Source organism: Anoplophora glabripennis, unplaced genomic scaffold, assembly GCF_000390285.2.
Source record: "Anoplophora glabripennis isolate ALB-LARVAE unplaced genomic scaffold, Agla_2.0 scaffold55, whole genome shotgun sequence".
In the NCBI taxonomy this organism is placed as follows: Eukaryota; Metazoa; Arthropoda; class Insecta; order Coleoptera; family Cerambycidae; genus Anoplophora; species Anoplophora glabripennis.
The window spans coordinates 78,884-102,405 of NW_019416774.1; the positions used below are offsets into that span (position 1 = coordinate 78,884).

Sequence of the window (23,522 nt, forward strand, 5' to 3'; positions counted from 1 at the left end):
CATGATTCATTCGATTTGTAACTAGACATGTTTTGTAAAAAATTTAATTGCAAACATTTTTTTCCTCTTCCATTTTCGCCTAAAATCAACTCTTGAAAAGATACATAATTAAATAGGAAGAAAAATATGACATTTTTCGAATTTTTTTTACATATTGTGCCGCCAAAAGTTAAGCCCACGTTTTTTTTATGCGCATAGAAAAATTTTCATTTCTAGTGATATTTGAAAGCCAAAAAGCCAAAAATCTCCGTAGATATACGATTCACCCAAATATGGCTTTTTGAAACAGATACCGTCTGGACTAGTATTCTAATTTTACTTGCTTCAAACTGACATTGTAATTAACTGTCAACGAAATTGTGAAAAAAATCCGAGTAATTTTTCGTTTGTGAAACAAATATGGACGAAGAAGATTCTAGTTCAGAAGACAGTGATACTGTTTTATTACAAACAAATGATAATGAAATTCATGTAGAAGAAGTTAAACTGACACAGTCAGCTACTAACCCACCACTGTCAACTTTTACTAAAAGCGTTATAAGATGTATTTTAACTGAATGTCTGGATCAGTTATATATTTTAAGAAATATTAACACTCAAGACAATGCGAATTTCGTTCATATGTCTGTAGACTACGTCAGCATAGCAGAAAGGTATGTAAAATGCACTTGCAAGTAAACGGGAAAGTAAATAATAAAAAAATTAATTACAGGACGTTTTGCAGATGCATTTCAATTGCAGTTCAATTGCAAACAATTTCAGTTTTATTTAGAATATAAAATTTTTTTGCGAATACTTGAATAATTACTTACTTTGGAAGGTTATTTTTTCATCTTAACATCAGTTTTAAGAGCAGCAACATATTTTCTCAATTCATACAATAAGGCAGTGGCGGCACTTTGACATTTTTACTGGGTATGTAGCTTTTAACACTTTTCTCTTTCGCAGGATTTGAGGTGCCAGTATTTCAATGGCGCCAATCCGATGATTTCTGAGAGATACGAAATTACTGCCAATTTAATATAATTTTGGTTAAAATAATAATTTATTCTCATTGCACCGATCTTTGATGAAAGTGTGAATTTAGTCGTCTGTTTCTGCAATCTGTTTCGGTTATAATTTCGGTCGTTCTGCAACTCTCCAGTTTTTATGGAGATGCCAAGATGGTATTTAGTGTTGCTTCAGAATAACAATTTTCTTCAATTGCTATAATTCAAGGGATATCTTTGGGTTGAACTTACTGTTTTTTTAAGGTACATGGGAGTGGAAAGTCATGCTGACTACCGTATTAATTATTTAATCGATAATTATGAAAAACTGGCGCGGGATATTCATCGATTAATCCAAGTTCTGAAGGATACCCAAGACGATGTACATGTGAATGGCAAATTTGATACTCTGAGGAGCGCAGTCGATGCGATGAGACAAATGCGGCAGGACGAGAGAAAACTGTTTGAAGAGAAGGAGGCGAACGATAAATACATAATAGAGTTAAGAAAGCTGTGTGAAGATGAATTTTTGAAAAATATTCGTGTCATAGAGGAAACTAACGCCAAAATTCAGAAACTTAGGTTCGAAGTAGAAGATTTACATGGTATATTCTAGTTTATGTTAAATATCAAATTTAAATGTCTCATTCACGCTTTGTTCATAAAATTTAAAAAGACTAAGTAGTAGTACCTGTCAATCAACTTTAAATAATAGCCACTGCACAACTCGTTTATTTTTTTACAGTTTAGTGTCCGTTTCTTTATGACGTGATATATCTCATAATCAATAAAGGAACATCATACCAACATTTTATATATTTCAGTGTATAAAAAGTATGAACTCAACTATTTTGAAGATTGGGAGAGAGCTAGAAGAGAACAGAACGAAATGAGTTGCGAGAAGAGCGAACAATATTATCAGAAAATTATAGAAGATACAAGGAATAAAATATATTCAGAGAATAGATGCCATTCGGAATTTGAAAGTTATATTGAAGAGAGTAAAAACGTAATCAATTTTAAAATTAACTTGGTTAAACGTTCAAAGGCAAAATATTTTCCACAATAGATGTCGGTAGAAGTGATAGTCTCAAAATTGTTTATCTCTAATGTTTTATGCGGGTACAAAGTATGTTCATTTTATTTTTTAAATTAATATTGCTGAATGCACCCATTGTATTTCGACCACAACATTACTTGGTACCACTCGCGCTTCTTGTCTTGTCTGTATTTGTCGCGTATTTAAAAAGTATCAGTTTTTGTTATTTAGGATTGTTTGGAAGAGATTCAGTTCTGGATGAGACACTACGACGAAGAAACTGAACGACGTGAAACTGAGATGATAAATCTTAAAGCTAGCTTGGAAAAATTGGTTGAAGATCACATCGAACTAAAGCAGACATATGAGGCCCGCAAAGCTGAAATGGAGGACTGGTTAATTTACAAGAAACTCAAACAAGAAAAAGAGGACTTTCAGGCCCTTCAGGTTTGGGCAGCCACAAAAATACAGGTAGGGATAATGAATTACTATCATCAGATTTGTTACTATTATTTAGTATATAGTTAATGAAGTAAAATAACCATCCCTTAAGATTTGTAGGATTTCGTTATTTTAACAAATTCAGTGAGTTAGTTGTTTCACCAGTAAGAATTATTTTGTACAACTGTTCTAACTTCTTGGTGATGAACCTTGTAATGTTGTATTGCTTTTATCTTAAATCTTCTCTCTGTTCTCAAAAAAGTCTTGTTTTGGTGTACTGAGTTTGAATATATTACCATAAATCAAGTAAAATAACTAAAAAAATTATAAATAAAACTTTAATTGAAATATAGTATCTCAAAAACGAAGCATGTATACTTCATATGAGCTTGTTTTCTTATTTTCGATTAAAGAATCTACTGTATACTTTTGTAGACAGAATAATCCACGGGCCCACGTACAAAAAAATTAATGATTACCAGCAAGCTGTAACTTTGCGTGCAGCTTAACTTTGACAACTCTCCCAAGATTTGACTATGAGGAAAATTCAACAGTGGTAAGTTTTCCCGTGATTTTCAGGAAAACATGTCAATCTGGCATAAACATGGAATGTTATGACCAGCACTTTTTTTTTAAGTATAAATGAGATATATTTTTTTTAAACTCCCCAAAAAATTTGTCCGACAAAAATTTTGGTATTTTAAGTTTATCCCCCACCCCAAATATGTCAATTTGGTGACATTATGGTTAGTGACAACCAGCAAGCTAATTTTTCTGGGAGGGTTTGGTAATAAGATTTGAAATGAAAGTATCTTATTGTCCGACAAAATTCTTGAGAAGTGTTTGCAGTGCGACGCTCCGAAGATGTCGATTTAACGACAACATGGTTGGTGATAACCAGCTGTCGGACAAAAGCGTAATTTAAAAAAAAATACAATATTAATCTGAGAATTTAATTGTCCGACAAAAATATCGGTTTTTTCTTGCTTGTTCGACAAAATTAAACGATAAAATTTTGCGGTTTCAATACTTACACATGATGTAGAAGAAACATTTATATTTAATAAAAAAAATATGTGAATAAAAAAAAATTGTTTAAACTTCTCAAATTTCAAAATAAATATGACTAAATTCATTTTTTTATACAATTACAAAAAATTTTATACATTTATTTTCGGTTGTACCCCTCCAATTACCTGCATCGGTATAAACTGTTTGTCGAAACAGGATTGCAAATTTTAATTTAAAAAGACACAAGCAAAAAAATTATGCATTCATATTACAGTTACCATTTTCTATAAAATAATTACAATAGTTTATAAAATAAAATGTACATATAAGTTTTTTGAACAAAGAAAACATTTTGACATTAATTAAATTAATTTTTATAGACATAATTATTTATGAATTTCTGTTGCTCCTGTCAACAAGATAATTTTCTTATTTATTCTTCTTTATTTTTTCATTAAAAATTAATTATTTTATAGCGGAATGAACATTAGGTACCACAAAAATAGTTATCTTTCCCATTTTTAAGGCAAATTTTCCAATCTTTTTGGAGGACAAGTGTATTATTGTTATACAATTCAATTATTAGAGAAAAAAATCAAAACCAGATTGCTGGTTATCACCAACCATGTTGTCGTTAAATCGACATCTTCGGAGCGTCGGACTGCAAAAACTTCTCAAGAATTTTGTCGGACAATAAGATACTTTCATTTCAAATCTTATTACCAAACCCTCCCAGAAAAATCAGTTTGCTGGTTGTCACCAACCATAATGTCACCAAATCGACATATTTGGGGTGGGGGACAAACTTAAAATACCAACATTTTTGTCGGACAAATTTTTTGGGGGGGTTTAAAAATATATATCTTTCATTTAATCTTAAAAAAAGTGCTGATCATAACATTCCATGTCTATGCCAGATTGACATGTTTTCCTGAAAATCACGAGAAAACTTACCACTGGAATTTTCCTCATAGTCAAATCTTGGGAGACTCGTCAAACTTAAGCTGCACGCAAAGTTACAACTTGCTGGAAATCATTTTTCTTTTTGTACGTGGGCCCGTGTACTAGAATATTACATAAGATCAGCATTAAAATTTTATGAAAAATTAAGTATTTTTTCCTTTATTGAGGTATAATATATATTTTTCAACTAATTTGATTTTTCTTTTAATTTTGTAGGCCTGGTGGAGAGGTGTTATGTTCAGAAAGAAATTAGGGCCATATAGTAAGAAAAAGAAGGGAAAAGACATGAACAAGGGCAAAAAGGGGAAGAAGAAATAAATTATATAACAATGGCCAATCAATATCAGGAATAACAAATTATTTGGGTACTTATTTTTACTTGATAAATTTATATCAAAAATACTTATATTTTTCGATTAAATTTAGTAAACTACAGTAATCATTTTAATAAATTTAGTTTTCTCTTTAAAAAATGTTTTCATGATTATTCAATTTGTGTGGCTAACATTCGATTTCACCAAAGCAAATTGTAAAAAAAAACTATTATACCATCAAAAATTTGTATTGTAATTTTAGCAAGACTGTTTTCGAATTTCTGGTTTTGTATAACGTATCAAAGATTCTATAGCGCGTTCCTGTTTTTTACCGTTTCGCTGTTTCACAACTAACAGGAACAGAAATGAAGATCAGCGAGGGCCTAGGGGTGCGCTCCCACAATGCCTAGCCCGAGAACAACAAGGGCAGGTAAAAAATTCCTAACTAAAGCTAAAGAACCATATTAAGATTACAGTAAGGCAAACACTAACAGTACTATTAAAATTTATTTACATCACTACGTGAACTGCAATTATTTTTATAATTTTAAATATTAATATAATTTTTCTAATTTATTATCCCACAAGAGATAGTTTTATAGTTTTCCTGAATGAAATTAGAAAATTGAGAATTCTAATTAAAGTTTTAGCGAATTGATGCTGATAATTTTAATTATTCCACGAAATGAATTGCGTTATAACAGATTCCTCGTTCTGATCTACTGGTAGTCGTTCCCTTTCACTTTCAACATGTGCAGCAGATAGTTGCATTCCTGGGAATCTAGTTTACCCTCATCCTTCATTCTCAAGAGCGCCGCTAGGATGAGCTTGTGTGTATTTTTCATCTGCTCGCACAGGTTCTGTTCCGTTTCGCACCTCCGTTGCGTTTCGTGTAATCTTAAAGTCATCTCTGATCTAAAAAATATCCTGTTAAAGTGGAAGGATACTTGACACTCCTAAGCATACTTTTGAAACTCTAATCCGGTAATCTGCTGCTGGAGTTTTGTAATATTCTCCTTGAGCTCGAGTATTAGTTCATGATTTTCTCTGGATTCCTTTTGGAGAAGTTCCACATGTTCCTAAAAATAGTACACACTTATAAAAGTTGGCCTTAATTTTGTTACCTTTGTGTAGAATAGAACTCGGTGACAAACAATCTTTTAATTTTTTTTCAAATATATTCACATCACATGTCTGTACGTAAGGTAACAGAGTTTTGAATATTAAAAAATACAATCGTTTATTGTTTTCGTAGGTTTCATTATAAAATTTTGATGTCCACCGCATTGGTGATGAGTCTGGAGATAGAGGAGTATACAGGGTGATAGAAGTTTGACTGCCTTAATTTTAATGGACGATATAAATAACATTAAAATACATACATAAAAAAGTCGATTAATTAAGGAATATAACTGAGTACATTGAATACCGTAAAATACAATGTTTATTATTTTTTTGAACTTCTTTATGCTTAATTCTAAAAAATAATTAGCACTGTAATAAATTTAAAATTCGATAAAATTCATATCGGGCAATGTGACAACAGCGCGGGGATTTATTAACACGAGGTGTCCAGCAACCACCAATACTCAATTCAGTTGGTATCTGGATTCGACCGTATCGGAGTGTTTTTTTGCGTACCACTATTTCCTTTTATTGAGGAAAATATTTGAGTCAACGTTTTAATTCATATTTTTTTCACGCTTACCTTTAAATATGTATCTGAAACAGAGTCAGTCGAAACACCCAACTCGAGGCCTCTAAGCTGAAAGAGAAGAAGAAAATCCAGTATATTTAAGGCAAATAATAATAAGTTTTTAATAAGAAATTTTGTAAGCAGTAAAATAATATAAGTTTAACGTTATTGTTATTTTTTCTTTCAAAGAAATGTATAGGAATTGTTTACAAGATATCAATTGTATTTCAAGAATTTATTAATTTTATGTGTATACAGGGTGTAACAAAAATAAGATTACAAACTTCGCCATCAGATAGAACACTTAAAATTAGTAGGGGGTACTCTATATAAAATTTTTGCCTAAAGTGCTTTCTTGGTAAGATACATGGTATTATATTGCAAAATAAATAACATTTCTTTAACGTCTTTCGATTACTTCGAAACAATGGAGTTGAAAATAACTTTTAAAGAAATCTTTTATGCGACGAAATCGTCGATAAATTAGAATTTCTCATCTCAAAAAAACCCTGGATACGAAATTTCACGAAATTAGCTCGAAATAATCGAAAGATATTAAAGAAAGTGTTATATATTTTTTCAACTTCAACACCCTGTATCTCATCAAGGAAGCCTTTTAGGCAAAAATTTTATATGAAGTAGGTACCCCTACTAATTTTAAATATTCTATCTACTGGCAAAGTTATTTCTAACCTTATTTTTGTTACACCCTGTATACGTATCTACTATACTTATTTATGTATTGCATAGAGCTGTAATAATGAAGTAGGTAATATAATAAATGTTATATCATATTATCTGCTGCGATTAATTTTGTTCTCTTTTTTATTTATTTAAGTATTTGTGCGACACTGAAATACAACTGATTGCTACTTCGATTTCATTTTGGAAATGATACTTAAAATAACAAATTTGTATAGTATAAGGTATAAAAGCCATAATAAACACCCTGTTTAATTGAAAACGTCAGATGCACTACCAAAATTAGTGCAATTTGTGTGTGAGACTTCTTAAATCAAAGAAAAGTAAGATTTAAATGTAACAAAACGAGTTATAAATGTTTTTATAAAAGTAACACACGGGACACTTCTATCGGTAGATAGAGATGGCAAGTAGGTACTAATATTAATTTCCAAATATGCATATAATAATTGTATTTAAAAATATTAAATATTTTGAGTCCGGTCCTGTACATTTTCGGTGTCACGATGTCGATAACAAAGTTTAGAAAAAAAGATGAGTTTTTGTAAGGTTGTAGGCAGTAGGCGGTTGAACAGCTTACGTCGATTTAATCGTACTAGACGCGTGAATTTTGAAGTATTGGTTGTTTTAGTTTAATTTGTTTTATTATCAGTGTTTAGTGGTTTATTATTTATAATTATAAGTTAATGACAGTTTATTCATTGTGACAGTGTGACTTTTCATGATAAGATTTGTGGTGGATGGAGCGGTAATATTTAGTTTGGTGGCTACATAATCTAATTTTATTTGGTAATGGTAGGAACAGGTGAGTTTTTACATAATTTTAATCGATGATGTTTTATTAATGTATTTTGATTTACTGTAATTATTTAATATGTATTAAGTACTAATATAACAATTCGTTATCTATTAAAAATGCTTTGGATAATAATTCCGCAAAGGTTTAATAATACAAAAATTGGAAAATAAAATAGTTTTAGGTATATTATTCACGAATATGGAGAGTAATATTCTCTTTTTGTTGCAATATACTTCTTTATCATTACGATATTTGAAAGGAATAAAATGCAGATTGCAGAACAGAATAATACAGTCAGAAGCACAATTGAACAACACTTTATAATTTTCTTTTGTACAAAATGGTATATTGGCAGTATATTAGAAACTTTTTAGCTGTAGCCATTCATTTGTTTAATTTCCGGTTCATCCGGACATTAATTGCATGAGTTTTATGAATAACCGCGAGTACTGTAGTTGCATTACATAGGATTTTTAATTACTAACTCACAGTACACAGGGTGATTCACAAATGGTGACCAAAAATGAAACGTATTTTTTGGTGAATTTTAAGGGGAGTCTTTCCTTTAAAGTTTTTATCTAGGACGCTTCGTTAAACAGATACAGGATGTTAAAATATTTTTAATTTTTTTAAATAATTTAATAATTTGAAATTGGGCACATATATTTATGTAAACATTGTCCAAAATCAGAGGATTAACTTAAAAAACCAACTGAAAACATTTTTACTTAAATGATATGACAAGCACTAATCATATGGTTATTTATTCGAATAAAGAAATTAATAACATTAGTCATCATTTTAATGATGTTATTTGAGTAAATGTTTAAAAATACTTCCATTTGCACGAACACAGGCGCGACATCTATTTAGTACAAAAATGTAATTTGTTCGAAATTTAATCTGATGAAAAGCATTATTTATCCTTTCTCCTAACTGCTCCAGTGTATTAATTTCCTCACTGTATACCAGCCGTTTAACAGCACCCCACAAAAAGAAATCCAGTGGGTTTAGGTCCGGTGGTTTCAGTTCGTTTTTTTAAGTTTTATTCGGAAATCAGGCTTTTTTTGAAAAACATAAGAGAGTAGTAATTTGTAGAAAATTGAAAAACGAACATGTCATGATTGTTACCGTAAAACAGTGGCGTACTATTTTATTTAGAAAAGTTTTCCACCGATACCCTGCATCTCTGCCATTAGAGCATCTAAATTTTGGAAAAAGGCCTCAGATTTTGGACAATGTTTATATAAATACATGTCCCCAATTTCAAATTATTTCTAGTTTTTAAATTATTCAAAAAAATTTAAGGATATTTTTTGAAGATTAACACCTTGTATCTTTTTAATGAAGCGTCCTACATAAAAACTTTATAGGAAAGGCTCCCCTTAAAATTGTGAATCACCCTGTATGTATAATATACCATACGTTCGATATTTTATAAGCCAAATAATCAACACTTTCATAAATTGGAAAGTGTGGCAATTGTTATCTTGTAGATGAAAATGTATTTACAACATTAATGTGTCCAATCTTTAAACAATTGTTTAAATTTTTCGTAGCTTGTTTGATATTTAGAAATATTTGGTTTTGCAAATATTTCTATTTTTTTTTCGCTTAAAAGTGACAAAACTATGACACTAATATCGTTGGATTCAGAATGAAAAATTATAGGTATGCAATGCAGTTAAATATATACGAGGTTAATAGTAAATGAGTGCCTGCGAAATAATTTAAAGTATTTTTTGATAATAAATAAATCTGAAACGGTAATCGGTATGATTTAACTGTCCGTACCGATTAAATCGGCGGATTAATCTATCAGTGTAAGGTCGGCTAAATACATACCTGATGTTCAAGTGTGAGACACTTCTTCAGTAAATCATTGTATTTTCCTTGTAAATCATCCAATGAGCCTTGAGTAATGCTTTTCTCCTGTGACAGAGTATTTATCCTGTTTTTTTCATCGTTTAACCCATCCAGTAGAATATTGATTTGATTCTGCAAATCTTCCTAAAATTGTAATTATTTTTTTTATTTAATAATCTGCTTTACTTTATTGTGACTAGTAATAAAATAAGGTACCTACTTATTTTTAACAAAAATATAAAGAACTTATTTATTTATCAAAGCTTTGATGCATTTTCCATTTTACTATTAAGGAAAAATATTTAAGCATTTTCAACTTCTAAATTATTGGGAAGAGCAGAACTCTTTTATTTTAACTAGGTCATGGCCAACTATGGTTTGTAAAGTACCCAGTAGGTATAGTTCTTGTTCTGAATATTTATTGATTACTGCTGTTTATTAATCAGACGTTAGTTTTTAGATTAATTTAAGCAAATTTCACTTCCTAGGGAAAACTTAGGTAACGAAATAAACTGGAGGTTTGCACACTCCCTTTTATGTACGCTCTTATAAACAACAGTTGAATAAATGAATAAAATAATAAATTAAGGAATTTACACACCTTCTCTACCGTCATATGGTCAAGACAATGCATAGTTTCCTTTAATTTTGTTTCCACCTCTTGCCTAGCCGTTTTCTCTTCAGCAAAATTCTTTACGCTTTTAAGGAATTTGCCGGAAATTTCTTTATGTATTTCTGATAGTGTTGCATACGCAGACCGTTCATTTTCCAGCTTCTGAGACACATCCTTCAAATTAGCTTTTAGATCACATATTATCTTTTCGTTAGATTCCATTATTTTCTCATGTTTCCTAACATATACGTATATAACATTATTTTTCCTTCACGTTGTGTTAATGTGTTTAAGAATATGTATTTCGGATTACTTAAATGTTATAATAAAAGTATCTTCTTTTCAAAATATAGTGTCTAAGTTATCATTAAAAATTAAAAACATATTTTAAATTCTGAAAATGCTTTTCAGGGACTCTCACTGAAATGTGGAATATAACATTTACTCGTATATAGTACATATACCGCATGATGGAGATGTGCTAATTCTTTTTTCTCAGAAATGTACCCCTGTTTTATTGCCACTGGAAAACATTTTTCTATTTATAATTTTTTTTGTACTCTCAACTGGTTTCGAAATATTAACAGTTGAAAATTACTTTCCTGAAATATCTATCCGCCCTTTTTTCTTCACGATCAACGTATTTAATATCACTTTGCAGAATAAACCAAATTTATCTGACAAAATGCAAACATCATTGATGTGATGCAAATTTTGAGCCATTATAAATATTTGTGTCTGTTTTTCGTACATCAAGGCCGGGAATCACAGGAAAGTGGTTTTGAACTCTCGTCTTGAAAACAGTTGAAAGTATAAAAAACACTAAATAGAAAAAAGTTCCCTACTGTTTTCTTGAATCAGGAGTTGCCTCATTTTATTATTTCCACTCTTGTAAAACTAAGCTTGGTTTAAGAGATATTGCAACTTTTTTTGGATAGGTATGTGAAATTGACCCACATTGAATTTTTCGATTTTTTTTATATAAACTTTAAAAAAATATTCCGTATAAACTTTTTTTAATTTAAATTTTGACACGTTATAAATCACGTTATTTTCCTCCGTCTCTGGTTAACAGCTTCACCTACTTTTTGTAACACCCTGTATAGTGCGATATGAATTAGTTAATTTCAGTCATATTATTTTATAACATGAAAGTTGTTAACAAACTATTTAAATACAATGGGGGTGAAAATATTTTTGTTGATTTTATTGACATCATAATGATTATTTCACCTCGTTACTTCATCCAAATGACTCTTGTAAATGAAATAATCCTCTTCTTTTTGTTCTTTAAGGTGTTTCAGTTCCTTCTGCATAAATTCAATTTCCCTCCTAACGTCTTCTAGCAACCTTTTCGAGGAATCGTGTTCGATTCGTAAATTTCTTATTTCGTTTTCTAGCTGCTGTTTCTTGTATTCAATGTCTCTTAGTTCCCTAAAAGTAGGTATATCAAGTTTATTTCAAATTACTTAAATCGGATTTTGCCAACGTACTGATTTTGGTTTTCAAATGATTTGACCGAATTTTTAAATTTGTCCTCCATATCCTTTAACTCCTTAATTTCCGACATAAGTTTTTCTATTTCACCCTGTTTCAGAAATATGGTCTAAAACAAAACAGAACAATATATTTGAAACAGATTACATTTTATGCGAAAATTTATGATAAGTTCTATTGTTTCATTAATGAAAGTTTATTTATTTATGACTTGCAAGTAAGTATGAGGGCAGTTTATCGTGAAAAACTTTTGTACCTACCTCTGTGAGATGATCAATTTCTCTTGCGTTGCTGATTATTATCAATTTTGATTCATTAATTTCCTTTTTAAACATTTCTTCTTTTTCCACTGATGACTTAATGCTGGCCTCGAAATCTGCAATCACAATTTCCGGTTTAATTTACGCATTTGGGTAAAGTAAAATATGACAGACCACTCAGAACTTTTTCACAGAGTCCATTTAAATAATTTACTTCACTAATTAATTTTTCCTTATCTTCTCCTAATTCCGTGATATTATCTTGCAGCTCATCTCTCTCCAACATAGCTTTCTTTAGCAAGTCTTTGGTTTCCTCCAAAATAAAATAAGTGTTACCTATGCATAGTTTTATATATAAAAATACCAATGTATTACCTTTTCCCGTTTTCTAGATTCGTCGAGGTCGTAATGTAGCCTTTTTGTGTTATTTTGAAGATATTTTACTGAATTATCTAGTTCCTCTTTTTCGTTTCTTAACTAAAATATAGTAATTATAAATTATTTCCTCCCTACAGAACTTCAAAACGCTGATACTAACATAAGTTTAGATTAAAAAGTTTCAGTACCTTTTTAAATTCATCGCCTTGTATATTAAAACCCAGCGATTTTGAAGCCTTAGAAATAGTAGAATTGACATAAAAAATAGTTTAAATAATGGTACCCACTTGTTTTATTAATTTTTCCAACTGTTTTGTATTCACTTCATATCTGTTCACTTCGACATTCAATTTTTCATGCAGAGAATTTACGGCAGCAACACTATCTTTTTCCTTAGCAAGCAGCTTGGCAACTTGCAAGTCCTTTTCGTGTTTCACACTTGCGATGGTGTCACATTTTTTCACCTGCTGCTCGTAGGCGTTTCGAATATCATGTAGCTGTAAGAGAAATTGTTAGTAAACCACGAAACATACAACGCAATGGGAAGTTACCTCGCTCAGCAGCTTTTCGTTTTCATTTACGAGATTGTCTTTTTGGCTCATAAGTATCTTATAATCCCGAACTAGGTCCCTTAAAGCTGATCGTTCGTTTCTCTGGATCTCTTCGTATTTCTTTAACTGTAATGATTTTTAGGTATTCACCGAGTGCAAAGCAGTTGTCCGTGCCGCGAAAGGAATAATTAGAAGGAATACAATACAATAATAAACAAATAATTATGACTGGAAATCGAATGAGCCAGTTATTTTATTCATTTATTTTATTGTAGTTTCAAAGGCTGCTATGATCAGTGTTTTCGTATGTATTTTGGCACCCCTAAATATCATTTTATTATAAGAAATATAAAAAAATAAAGTTTATACAAAAGTTTTATTACTGTAGATGTTTGTGGATAATTTATTGTTCTAATAACTACAATTTTAAGGCATTCATGGGGCTATTTCTAATGTAAAAATAATGAGATATTACTTTGATGCTAAACTGGCGAGCTTTCGACGGGCATATTATAGGTCCGTTCCAACAAGAGTCAGGGATTAGTTCCAAACCATTTGAAATGTTTGGCCAGCTAAGTTTTAAATGTGTCTTCAGTGAATATATCGCAAGAATTAGTTGGATGCACATTTCTGACGGTTCGGAACCAATCCCTAACTCATGTTGGAACAGACCTTATATCAAGTCTATAGGTCTTTGTCTGCGCGTCTCTTCACGGATTTTGATAAAGAAAAACTAATAGCTATAAGGTATGAAATGATTGTTAGCATGCGAGGAACAATATCCGGTAACTTTTTTGGCTTTTCATCGAAGTTGAATAATAAAAAAAGCCTTATAAACAAATATAACCAGCATTGTCGTTGAAATTTCATAACTTTCTAAGCTGCCATTAATTGTTAAATAAATTAATTAATTAATGGAACTTACCTATCTTGTAAAATAATGTTCAAGTTTTAAAATGAGATATCGTGCGTCTCAATTCGTCCAATAGAACCAGAGATGTGGTAAAATAGGTGCGCGCGGAGACGCAAAATGTAAGATATTTGCACTAAATTTGCAATAACTTTGGTTAAAGTTAATCTTTCTTTAATTTTCAAAAAAGTGTATGTTTGTTATGAGAAAACGTAACTATTAACGCTTACAAAATTGTACTAGCTACAAAAATAAATTTTTACAGCCATTTAAACATTTAATTTGTTAATAACAATTAAACTGACCACTTTCAGGCTTTGCGACCAAGTTTTTTGGATTCAGGAGATCAAAATACTTGAGATAAGTTGTTTGCAGCCGTGGCACTTTGATTGGCCACGGAACCCTATCTGGCTCTTAGACTAATAAGTATAATTAAATTGTAAATAAAATTAGTATTGTAACTAATAAAAATCATGTATAATGATATCAAAATCTGATTTATGCAGTTAATACACTATTCAATACACTTTCATATACAGCTTGTTCCGATTGTAGATATACGTTAACAAGTGAAATACAAATAAACATGAAAATGTTGAAATATTTGGAAGTTGTAAAACCTTCAAATTTAAGTCTGTTACGATGTTATTTAAATGTCAGATCTCAAATTCTATTAGCATATTTATACTAATTTGTATAACTTTGGAACAATTAGTAATGGAAAATAATAGTAGGATCAGTCAAGGGAAATAGAATATGTCTACAATTTTTTTTTATGTACCTGAGTGCTGGCAGACTCATAAATTTCTTTCTTTTTGTCATCCAAAGCTACGTTCTTCTGCATTTCCAATGAGAGAATGTTATTAAGCTGCTCCTTCATCTGGCAAACTTCTGAAAGTTCGTAACACAAAGACAGCTTCTCCTTCGTATTCTGGATTTGAATATCGTTCAATTTTTCAACACTCGACCTCAGTTGCAATATAGTTTGGTCCTTCACGTGTACTTCTGTCTTCAGTTTTTCTCCAATTTGTTTGTTGTATTCCGCAATTACCTTAAAAAAGTTGTATGGTAGTATCTATAAACCTACGATTATAGTTATAAGAATACACACTGCTAATTTGCTAGCCTCTTTACTAATATCCGCTACAGCGCATTCCAATTTTTGAACACGCGTAATTTCGGTTTTCATGTGTTGAAAAATAGTTTTTAACATGTTCTTTTCTTCCAGATACTTCATTCGTTCGTGCTGCAAAGCTACAATATAGTGTTAGTTTATTTAATATACAGTGTGTCCAACATAAGGATGGGATAGCATTAGGATCTAGGAAACGGTAAGATATACAGGGTGGCTCAAATTAGAAAAAAGTTGTGTTTTTTTATATCTAACATTATGCCGTTTAGAAAGTTTTAAAATTCCGCGTAGTTCCGAAATTTTGCAAAAATCGTTTAATTTTTTTTTTCTGGCTTTATTTGCAAACCAATTTTAAAATAAATTACATTGCATTGCCACTTTTTGTTTGTTGGATATTTTGTACTGTATTTGTAAAGCGTTCAGGGCTGTACTGAGGAAAAATTTTAAATGATAGCTAAAACTAGTCAAAATCCTTCTTAAGCGATTACAATAATATATAATCTAATTCAAAATTAAAAATGACTAGATTTTGTCATAAAAATAGCAGCGACGTATTTAAAAAAATTAAAGACGATACGTCGGATTGCAAATATGTTGACGCCATTGGAGAGAGCGAAAAAAGTGGAAATGTAAATATACAATTTATTTTAAAATTCTTTTTCAAATAAAGCCTGAAAAAAAAAATAAAACGATTTTGCAAAATTTCGGGTTTTTCCGGATATATCCGGAACTACCTGGAATTTTAAAACTTTCTAAACGGCATATTGTTAGGTATAAAAAACACAACTTTTTTCTAATTTGAGCCACCCCGTATCTCTTACCGTTTCCTAGATCCTAATGATACCCCATCCTTATCTTGGACACACTGTATAGTGCTTTGGAAAAACGGAGATACCATGATTAAAAAATAGTATTTTTTCCTATTGTCATTTGTTTTCAAAATACGCCACGTTAAAGTGAAATTTTTAAATAAGTTTTGCTAATATCTCCAAAAATAATGGAGAAATTCTAAATATATTTTGTAGGCTTTTATTTTGAGAGGTATTAAAGATGGAGGATTTTAATTTTTAAAGAAGTTGTAAAGGACTGCGGACCAGGAAAACTTTGTCACGATTTTTTTCATTCAAGAAACCTTTTAACCACAAATGTGAGCATTTCCCAAGCACAAAGTAGTTTAACTACTTTAATATAGTAATTTTTTTTATTCATTTAATTCTAATAAAATTTAACTAATTCTAATAAAATTTTAACCTCAAAATGGTTATGATGTAACGTTCTGTATAACTTATCAAAAAACTAATAACACCAGGCTATTTAAAACCTCTCAGAATATAATTCTACCAAATTTCATTATGATATTGATTACGTTTAAAGATTTGAGGGTAGAAAATGTTATGAAAAGAATAATTTTATCATGATATATCTTGAAAACAAAATATGATAAACCCAAGTTTTTAGGAAACAATTTTTTTTAATGTCCTATTGGTCAAGATACCCGCTGTAAGTATAACTTGGCCATGCAAAGTCTTTTCATAATAGTTTTGTATATTACCGGTTACAATAGCAGTGGTACAATTAACAAAACTAAAATAACCATTATGAAAATGATACCATCCATTTTATTATCCATTAAAGTGATTAATTGACCAAATATGGAGGTGTAATTATAAAAATAATAATCAATCCAATTTTGAACTAATATGCACTAAGGGCACTAACGTAATAATTCATTCAATTTACTTAATTTAAAATCGTACTTAGGACAGTCTGATGTTCCGACTCGTACTGCTGCTGTAAGGAACTGTTTTCTTCATTTTTCTTTTCCAGTTGTTTTCGCAATTGTTTTAAGTTCGTCTCCAGTTGAAGAACCATCGATTTCTTCCCTTCTTTCAAGTTTTCTATGTCACTCAGATATATTTGCTTTTCATTTAAGAGCTAGAAATTAAAAGAGAGTTGTTCTGTTCAGACAAAAAAGGAACATGCAGAAATTGGATCCAAAAGTGAAAGAAACGAAAAAAAAAACGTTATTTAAAAATGATCTGAAATGGCAACATTTATTGTTGCTAAAAGTAGCAGTGGCGATATGCAAATTTTAACAAGTTGCAAACGTTTTCAAGCTTCGTGAGAAATTGATCGGCTTTTGTTTTTAATCATCGATATCTCGGCAACAAGTACAGAAAATTGAAGGGCAGTTTCGAAAACTGGAATAAATTTCATGCTATGCCAACTTTTCGGAAAAAAAATTTTGTTCATCTTTTACACAAATTTAAAAAAACAGGAAAAAAGGGTAATTTACGGTTTTTTAGAAAATTGACGGCTAAATTAGAAATATTCACGAAATGACTAATGACTGTAAAAGTCATGCTTAAGATTAGTTATTTCATGAATATTTCTAATTTAACCGTCAATTTTCTAAAAAACCATAAATTACCCTTTTTTTCGTTTTTTAAAATTCGTGTAAAAGATGAAAAAAAAAATCCCGAAATGTTGCGGCAGCATCTTATAGGAAATTTATTCCAGTTCACAGAAAAATTTCGGATATTCTTTTGACCCTTTAATTGTTTGCATTAGTTTATAAGAAAACAGAAAGGTAATCAGCCTCTTTAAAAAGGCCTAACGTGGGATGGTGGCACTTTGACGAGGCGTTAGTAGAGGTTCTAAAGTTATTGATTTATTTAACACAGGACAAGTGAAAGTGGAAGCAAAAGTAAAACAACAGAGGAGAGAGACTGCAAAAGTAAAACAACAGAGGAGAGAGACTGTAAATATCACAGGACATTATTTTTGGCGATGTTAAACTAATTCTAATAACAAATAATGGAAAAAGAAATTTGATTTTTAATCAATAGTTTGATTGAACTAACAGTCTTATGTTTCTACAGATTTCGAATAAATTTAGGACAAATTTCGAAACATAAAGTAATACTGATACTTAATCCTTACATGATAGTATTGAGACTGAAAATATGCTAATTGCTCCTGGCAATTTGCTAGCTCCTTAACGACATCACCAGCTCCAGACTCCGCTAACGACCTATTCAGAGTGTCCACTTGATTGCGTAGAGCTAGATTTTCTGAAGTGATATTAGTTATAAACATTTTCGTGTGTTCGATCATCTTGTCCTTTTCCGAAATCTAAAATAGAAATAACTAAATTTAATTAAACTGATTCGCTCTATTTAAAAACTTTCCCTGCGCGAATACTAAGAATAATTAATTTTTTATATGTAAGAGTCTACATGTTTACTAAATCACAAAACATTACCTGTTTTGCTAAACTTTCATATTCAGGTACAGAACTTAATATTGACGATTTTTCCAGTTCAAATTTCATTTTAAGGTTCTCAATTTTCTCTTGAGCAGCCTTCAAATCGCTTTCTAAAATTTTGCATTTCTGTTCTGAAATTATCTTATTTGCTTCATGAAAATGGTTTTCGTCAAATTTTTTAGAAATGTTGTCGAGTTCCGTTGTCGATTTTTTAAGGTTCTCTTGAAGCTTGGTGTTTGTCTCTTGCAACGTCTCCCTATAAATAGTCGCTGATTATTTCAAGACTTAGTCAGCTATTTAGATTTCTGACCCAACAAATTTAGTCTAATGATAATTGGAAATAATCATTATTAGCGCCAACAGATATAAAAGTAGAAATAATTGTAGTAAAAACCAAATGTGATGTTTTTTACTCTTTCAGTTAATAATTTTATTTAACTTACTAGTGTGTTTTTATACTCACATATCTTTTTCCTTGATGGAAATTTGTGTTTGTAGTGAGAGTAACTCTTTTGACAGTTCATTTATACATAATCGGCTAATATTTAGTAATTCAGATACGCATTTTCCATGACCCTGAAACATATAGAACAAGTGTGAGAATAATTCCCCTTGAACACAGAAAACATTTTCGTATATAAAAATTATAGTAATTTGAAGAAACTGAAGTAATTTGTTGAATTAATTGAGTATTCCAATAAAAGTTATTTTAATTCAGGTATTTTTCCTAAAAGCAAAAAAAATTGAGTCAAATACGAGTATTCCGTTTTGTTTGTTGCTTTTAGTATAGAGTTACAGTCAAAATGTGTGTTCATATTACAGTTTTAACGTGATCCAGGACATTTATTATCATGCCTCGGGTACTGAGTGCGAAAAAAGAGGCAGAGAAAAGAAAACACATAACATTATTAAGTGTTTATATTTGTCAGCATATTCATGTTTCTGAGTAGGACGGCAACAAAAATTTCCCTTTGTTTTCTTAAATTAGCCTTCGCAAATATTTACGAAACAGAAGGAATATATCGGCCTGAATTATTTAATGGCTTCTTATCACCGATATGGAACTTAATAAAGTGTGTATTATTTCTATGTAAATAACCTGGCATAAAAGCGAAACGGAGTAATTTTCCCAAGGCAAATGTGCCGCAAAATAAACACCGGCATTAAATATACTCCAAAGCAATTATTTCGTCCTATCACATTTAGCTAATTACTACCTTCTAAAATAGTACTGAATTTTCCAGGTTCGTGGTTTCGCTCTGAAATTCAATTGTTCGTTAATCGAATGATTTGTTTATACTTTTTATGTTTATTTATCTATTGATAACACTAGACGAAAAGGCGAGTTCATACAGGGTGTCCCATAATTAATAGTACATGGTTCAGGGATATCTTCTTTGTTTAATTAATTTATTTTTGAGATAATTCCATCACATTTTAAGGTACTTCAATGAAATCTGGTACGAGGGACTGATTGAATATGGATGTGAGCTTACTTCCTACGGAGGCCTTCGAACACTTTAAACAGTCTTTAATTTTTTTTTCATATTTTTTTTACGACCGTTTCCATACATATCAGCGACATTGTATAATACAATATAAACTTTTACTGAATTAAATACAGGGTGATTCACAAATGGATTTACAATTTTAAGGGGAGTCTTTCCTATAAAATTTTTATCTAGGACGCTTTGTTAAAAAGATACAGAACAAGAAGAATACAATGAAAACTATCTCAAAAAAATCTGTTTTGAAAAGAGAATTTAAAGCTTATATTATAGAAAACTTTGGTCAACTCAAAGTAGTTTGTGATTGATATACTTGCCTTCGGATTTTGGAATTTTATTTCTTATAACTAGTCACTCCTGGCATACTGTCCTTCAACATCGTTCAGAAATTTCTGGTAAATTGATGAAAATACATTAATTTTTTTGGTATAGTCAAAGCAGTTATAACACGATTAGAAAAAAATTTATACATGTATGTCACACAAGTTTTACTTTGTTAAATGGGGTTCATTTTTTATTTTGACCCGATATGTGATATATATGGCTAGATATATATATTTTTATGCTTATTGGATGCTAGGTATTGTGATATTTTTGTATTGTACTGTTTAATTCCTGGTGTACCTAATAAATTCATTCATTCATTCATTATATTCGAATATCGAAGTGGTTTTCAGTTTGTTTTTTAAGTTTTACTCGAAAATCAGGCTATTTTCGAAAAACATAAGACAGTAGTAATTTGTAGAAGACTGAAATACGAATTCGAAAATATCGTGGTTATTACCGTAAAGCAGTGGCGTACTAATTTATTTAGAAAAATACGCCACCGATACCCTGTATTTCCGCAATTGGAGCATGTACATTTTAGGAAAAGCCCTCAGATTTTGGATAATATTTACATAAATACTTGTGCCCAATTTCAAATTATTTCACTTACTAGTTTTTAAATTATTTAAAAAAATTAAAAATATTTTTTGAAGTTTAACACCCTGTAACTTTTTAACGAAGCGTCCTAGATAAAAACTTTATAGGAAAGACTCCCCTTAAAATTGACCGAAGAATACGAGGTTTCATTTTGTTCACCATTTGTGAATCACCCTGTATATTGAATTAGTGACTTTTTAGTAATTCTTTCACAAAACACTAAAAATATCATATACCTCGAATTTAGACCAGTTCAGAGAAATCTGGAGACCATTAAATTGCCTTTTTAGATTATCCAAGTCCACCAATAGGCCATCACCTGCTTCATAGCTCTCTCGGATAAGTTGTTCCTTTTTCTGCAGTTCATAATTTAATGTGGCCAAATCCAGCTCGTATTCGGTTTGACATCTCTGAATCGTCGCTGAAATAAATAGCATATTTAATATTTAACGGACGCCGCGGTCACATCAAATCTTCACACATTTTTTTCGTTACTTTTTTCAGTTTCATTAAGTTCTATAAACATATAAGTGAATGATTGCAATGTGGTACAGATAAAAAATATTTGTAATTTAAAATAATTAAAGCTTTAGTGTATAGTGTTTTATACACAATGCACAGTTGTAAAATTATTAGAAAAACTATTCATGCAAGTAATAAACTTCAAAAGATTAGTGTTTATAACAACTTATGCAATGTTAAGTACCTCTTAGAATATTTGTCTGGGATGTAGAGTGACTTAGATGCTGTTCTAACCCATCGTTCTGTTTTTTTAAGATGTGCAACTCGTTTTCTAAATTGTCTATTTGCTGAACATATGCATCTAGTTTTTCTTGTAGCTTCTCGTTGTGGTTTATAACACATTCTACTTGTGAACTACATTCTGAAAATATATACAGTTACTTTTCGTGTGCTGCTAATTTAATAAATATTTGCAAGGCAATTCAATATTGTGTAAGGAGCAAATTCATTCAAAGACCAAGTCATTGCAGAAATAAATAATATTCCTTTATGACGATATTTTAAAAATATTTTCATATTTAAATATTCGTCGATGAATGAGAATGATTCATTGTTAGGGAAGGTATCATATGAATCATCACCGTACGCTAGATATATCACAGCGCTACATCTATAAATGGTCACTATTATTCAATGCCCTGGCCTTGACATCTCTACTCAGACCACAGAACATCGAACAAACCATCTCAGGTATGGTTTGGATCACCAAAATTGAGATTTTGGAGAATGGGAATATTATTTGTTCAGTGATGGATCAAGATATTATTTGTACCTCAACAGTAATAGGAATGTGGAGAAGGTACCAAAGAAGATATCAGGACGAAACAACATTAAACAAATTTTTAGAACCAAGAGCTTTACTCATAGCACAGCACTACATTCCTTAGTTTGTTTTTATGGACGACAACGGTAAACCTAACGGAGCCAATATGGCCATTAACATTTTTTAAAGTCAATAGGGTCAACTATACGCTCTAAAAAATGATACTTCATTTGCTAGTTGCAGTATGAACTTACACATGCCCAAATACGGTATTTAACTCATTTAATTTTTGTACACTCTTTTTAGAACAAATTCCATATTGAGAAAAATTGTATGCTGAGGTAGTGAGATGTAATTGCTGTTAGATCCTGCACAGAAGTACTTTAATACTAATATATATCACAGTTATTGCACAGAAATGAAATAATGCATTTAAATTTCTTAAAAATCGAATATAAATTGATCATTTTCATTTCTGCAATCTCGAGCAGTTCTATCTCTGCGACAAATGGCATCAACTGGGGCATTTAAACGAGCAATAATTCACCACTATCCTGGCAATTTTACTTCTCACAATGTCTGTATGAAGTCAAGACTATTTATATGGAGACAAATATTCTTATTACCAACAGTTTCTAACCATATTTTGTAAAACTAAGTAAAATAATGTAAAGGCAAATTAGTGAATATTAGCCTATATATTTTTAAAGGAAGCAAACTTTTCGAAAACTCCATTCGTTGAAATTTGAAACTTGCTTTTCATAAATTAGAAGTTATTTTTAAGTATTTGTAAGTCCTAAACCAAAATGTGTAAGTTAGTCATTGAGGAGATTATCAATACTAAAAAAAGTCTGAAAATGTTTGTGCCATCATATTTGCAAGTATCTGTAGACCATAAACTGGAATTTGTATCTTATTGAAGATATACAAAAGAAGAAAATTGGTAATTTGTAGAGTTAGCCCCACATTTTGAGATAATTTAAGCAAAATATATCAGAAATACTTTGTCATTAAGTCTTTGTGACAGTTACAAATCCTTACTAATAGTCCAATCGATAGGTAGAAGAGCTTACAAAAAAATATGGTGATATAGGAAAAAAAATTCTAAGGAAGATAGTGTTTTTTCCTGTGGCGCAAAATCGGCGAAGTTAACCTAAAAAATGCATAAAAGTCAAAAAAATAGTTTTTCGCTAATAAAAAAAACTTGAACTCCAGTCGAAAAAAGTTAAATGAGAAAGTCCTATCGATTCGTATTTTTAAATATATTGACTGACTGACTGACTTTTCGAAATATACCTATCGAAAAAACCGACAAAAATCGACATTTTTTTTTTGTTTTTGCTGTATCTCTTGCAAATGAAGGTTTTGATACTTGT

General features: G+C 30.5%; 2 protein-coding genes across 2 annotated transcripts in view; one reads left to right on the forward strand and one right to left on the reverse strand.

The window, feature by feature from the left end:
* Positions 1 to 4,794, forward strand: part of LOC108906060 (IQ domain-containing protein G-like) — a 15,224-nt gene extending 10,430 nt beyond the window's left edge. The window contains exons 2-3 of the mRNA XM_018709204.1: positions 2,260 to 2,499; positions 4,660 to 4,794. Coding sequence (XP_018564720.1) covers positions 2,287 to 2,499; positions 4,660 to 4,761 — 315 coding nt within the window. The 5' untranslated portion in view covers positions 2,260 to 2,286 and the 3' untranslated portion in view covers positions 4,762 to 4,794. The remainder of the gene's footprint in view (positions 1 to 2,259; positions 2,500 to 4,659) is intronic.
* A 682-nt stretch (positions 4,795 to 5,476) lies between these two features.
* The window catches only part of LOC108906041 (GRIP and coiled-coil domain-containing protein 2-like), a 31,616-nt gene continuing 13,570 nt past the window's right edge, over positions 5,477 to 23,522 (reverse strand). Inside the window, exons 7-26 of the mRNA XM_018709180.1 lie at positions 21,568 to 21,744; positions 21,098 to 21,282; positions 18,893 to 19,005; positions 18,606 to 18,685; positions 18,427 to 18,560; positions 18,105 to 18,296; positions 16,919 to 17,096; positions 15,141 to 15,283; positions 14,811 to 15,080; positions 13,120 to 13,245; positions 12,856 to 13,065; positions 12,566 to 12,667; positions 12,405 to 12,503; positions 11,927 to 12,039; positions 11,667 to 11,867; positions 10,422 to 10,671; positions 9,800 to 9,964; positions 6,466 to 6,522; positions 5,724 to 5,836; positions 5,477 to 5,672 (exon numbers count right to left, since the gene is read on the reverse strand). Of these exons, the coding sequence (XP_018564696.1) occupies positions 5,477 to 5,672; positions 5,724 to 5,836; positions 6,466 to 6,522; positions 9,800 to 9,964; positions 10,422 to 10,671; positions 11,667 to 11,867; positions 11,927 to 12,039; positions 12,405 to 12,503; positions 12,566 to 12,667; positions 12,856 to 13,065; positions 13,120 to 13,245; positions 14,811 to 15,080; positions 15,141 to 15,283; positions 16,919 to 17,096; positions 18,105 to 18,296; positions 18,427 to 18,560; positions 18,606 to 18,685; positions 18,893 to 19,005; positions 21,098 to 21,282; positions 21,568 to 21,744 (3,104 nt within the window). The remainder of the gene's footprint in view (positions 5,673 to 5,723; positions 5,837 to 6,465; positions 6,523 to 9,799; positions 9,965 to 10,421; positions 10,672 to 11,666; positions 11,868 to 11,926; positions 12,040 to 12,404; positions 12,504 to 12,565; positions 12,668 to 12,855; positions 13,066 to 13,119; positions 13,246 to 14,810; positions 15,081 to 15,140; positions 15,284 to 16,918; positions 17,097 to 18,104; positions 18,297 to 18,426; positions 18,561 to 18,605; positions 18,686 to 18,892; positions 19,006 to 21,097; positions 21,283 to 21,567; positions 21,745 to 23,522) is intronic.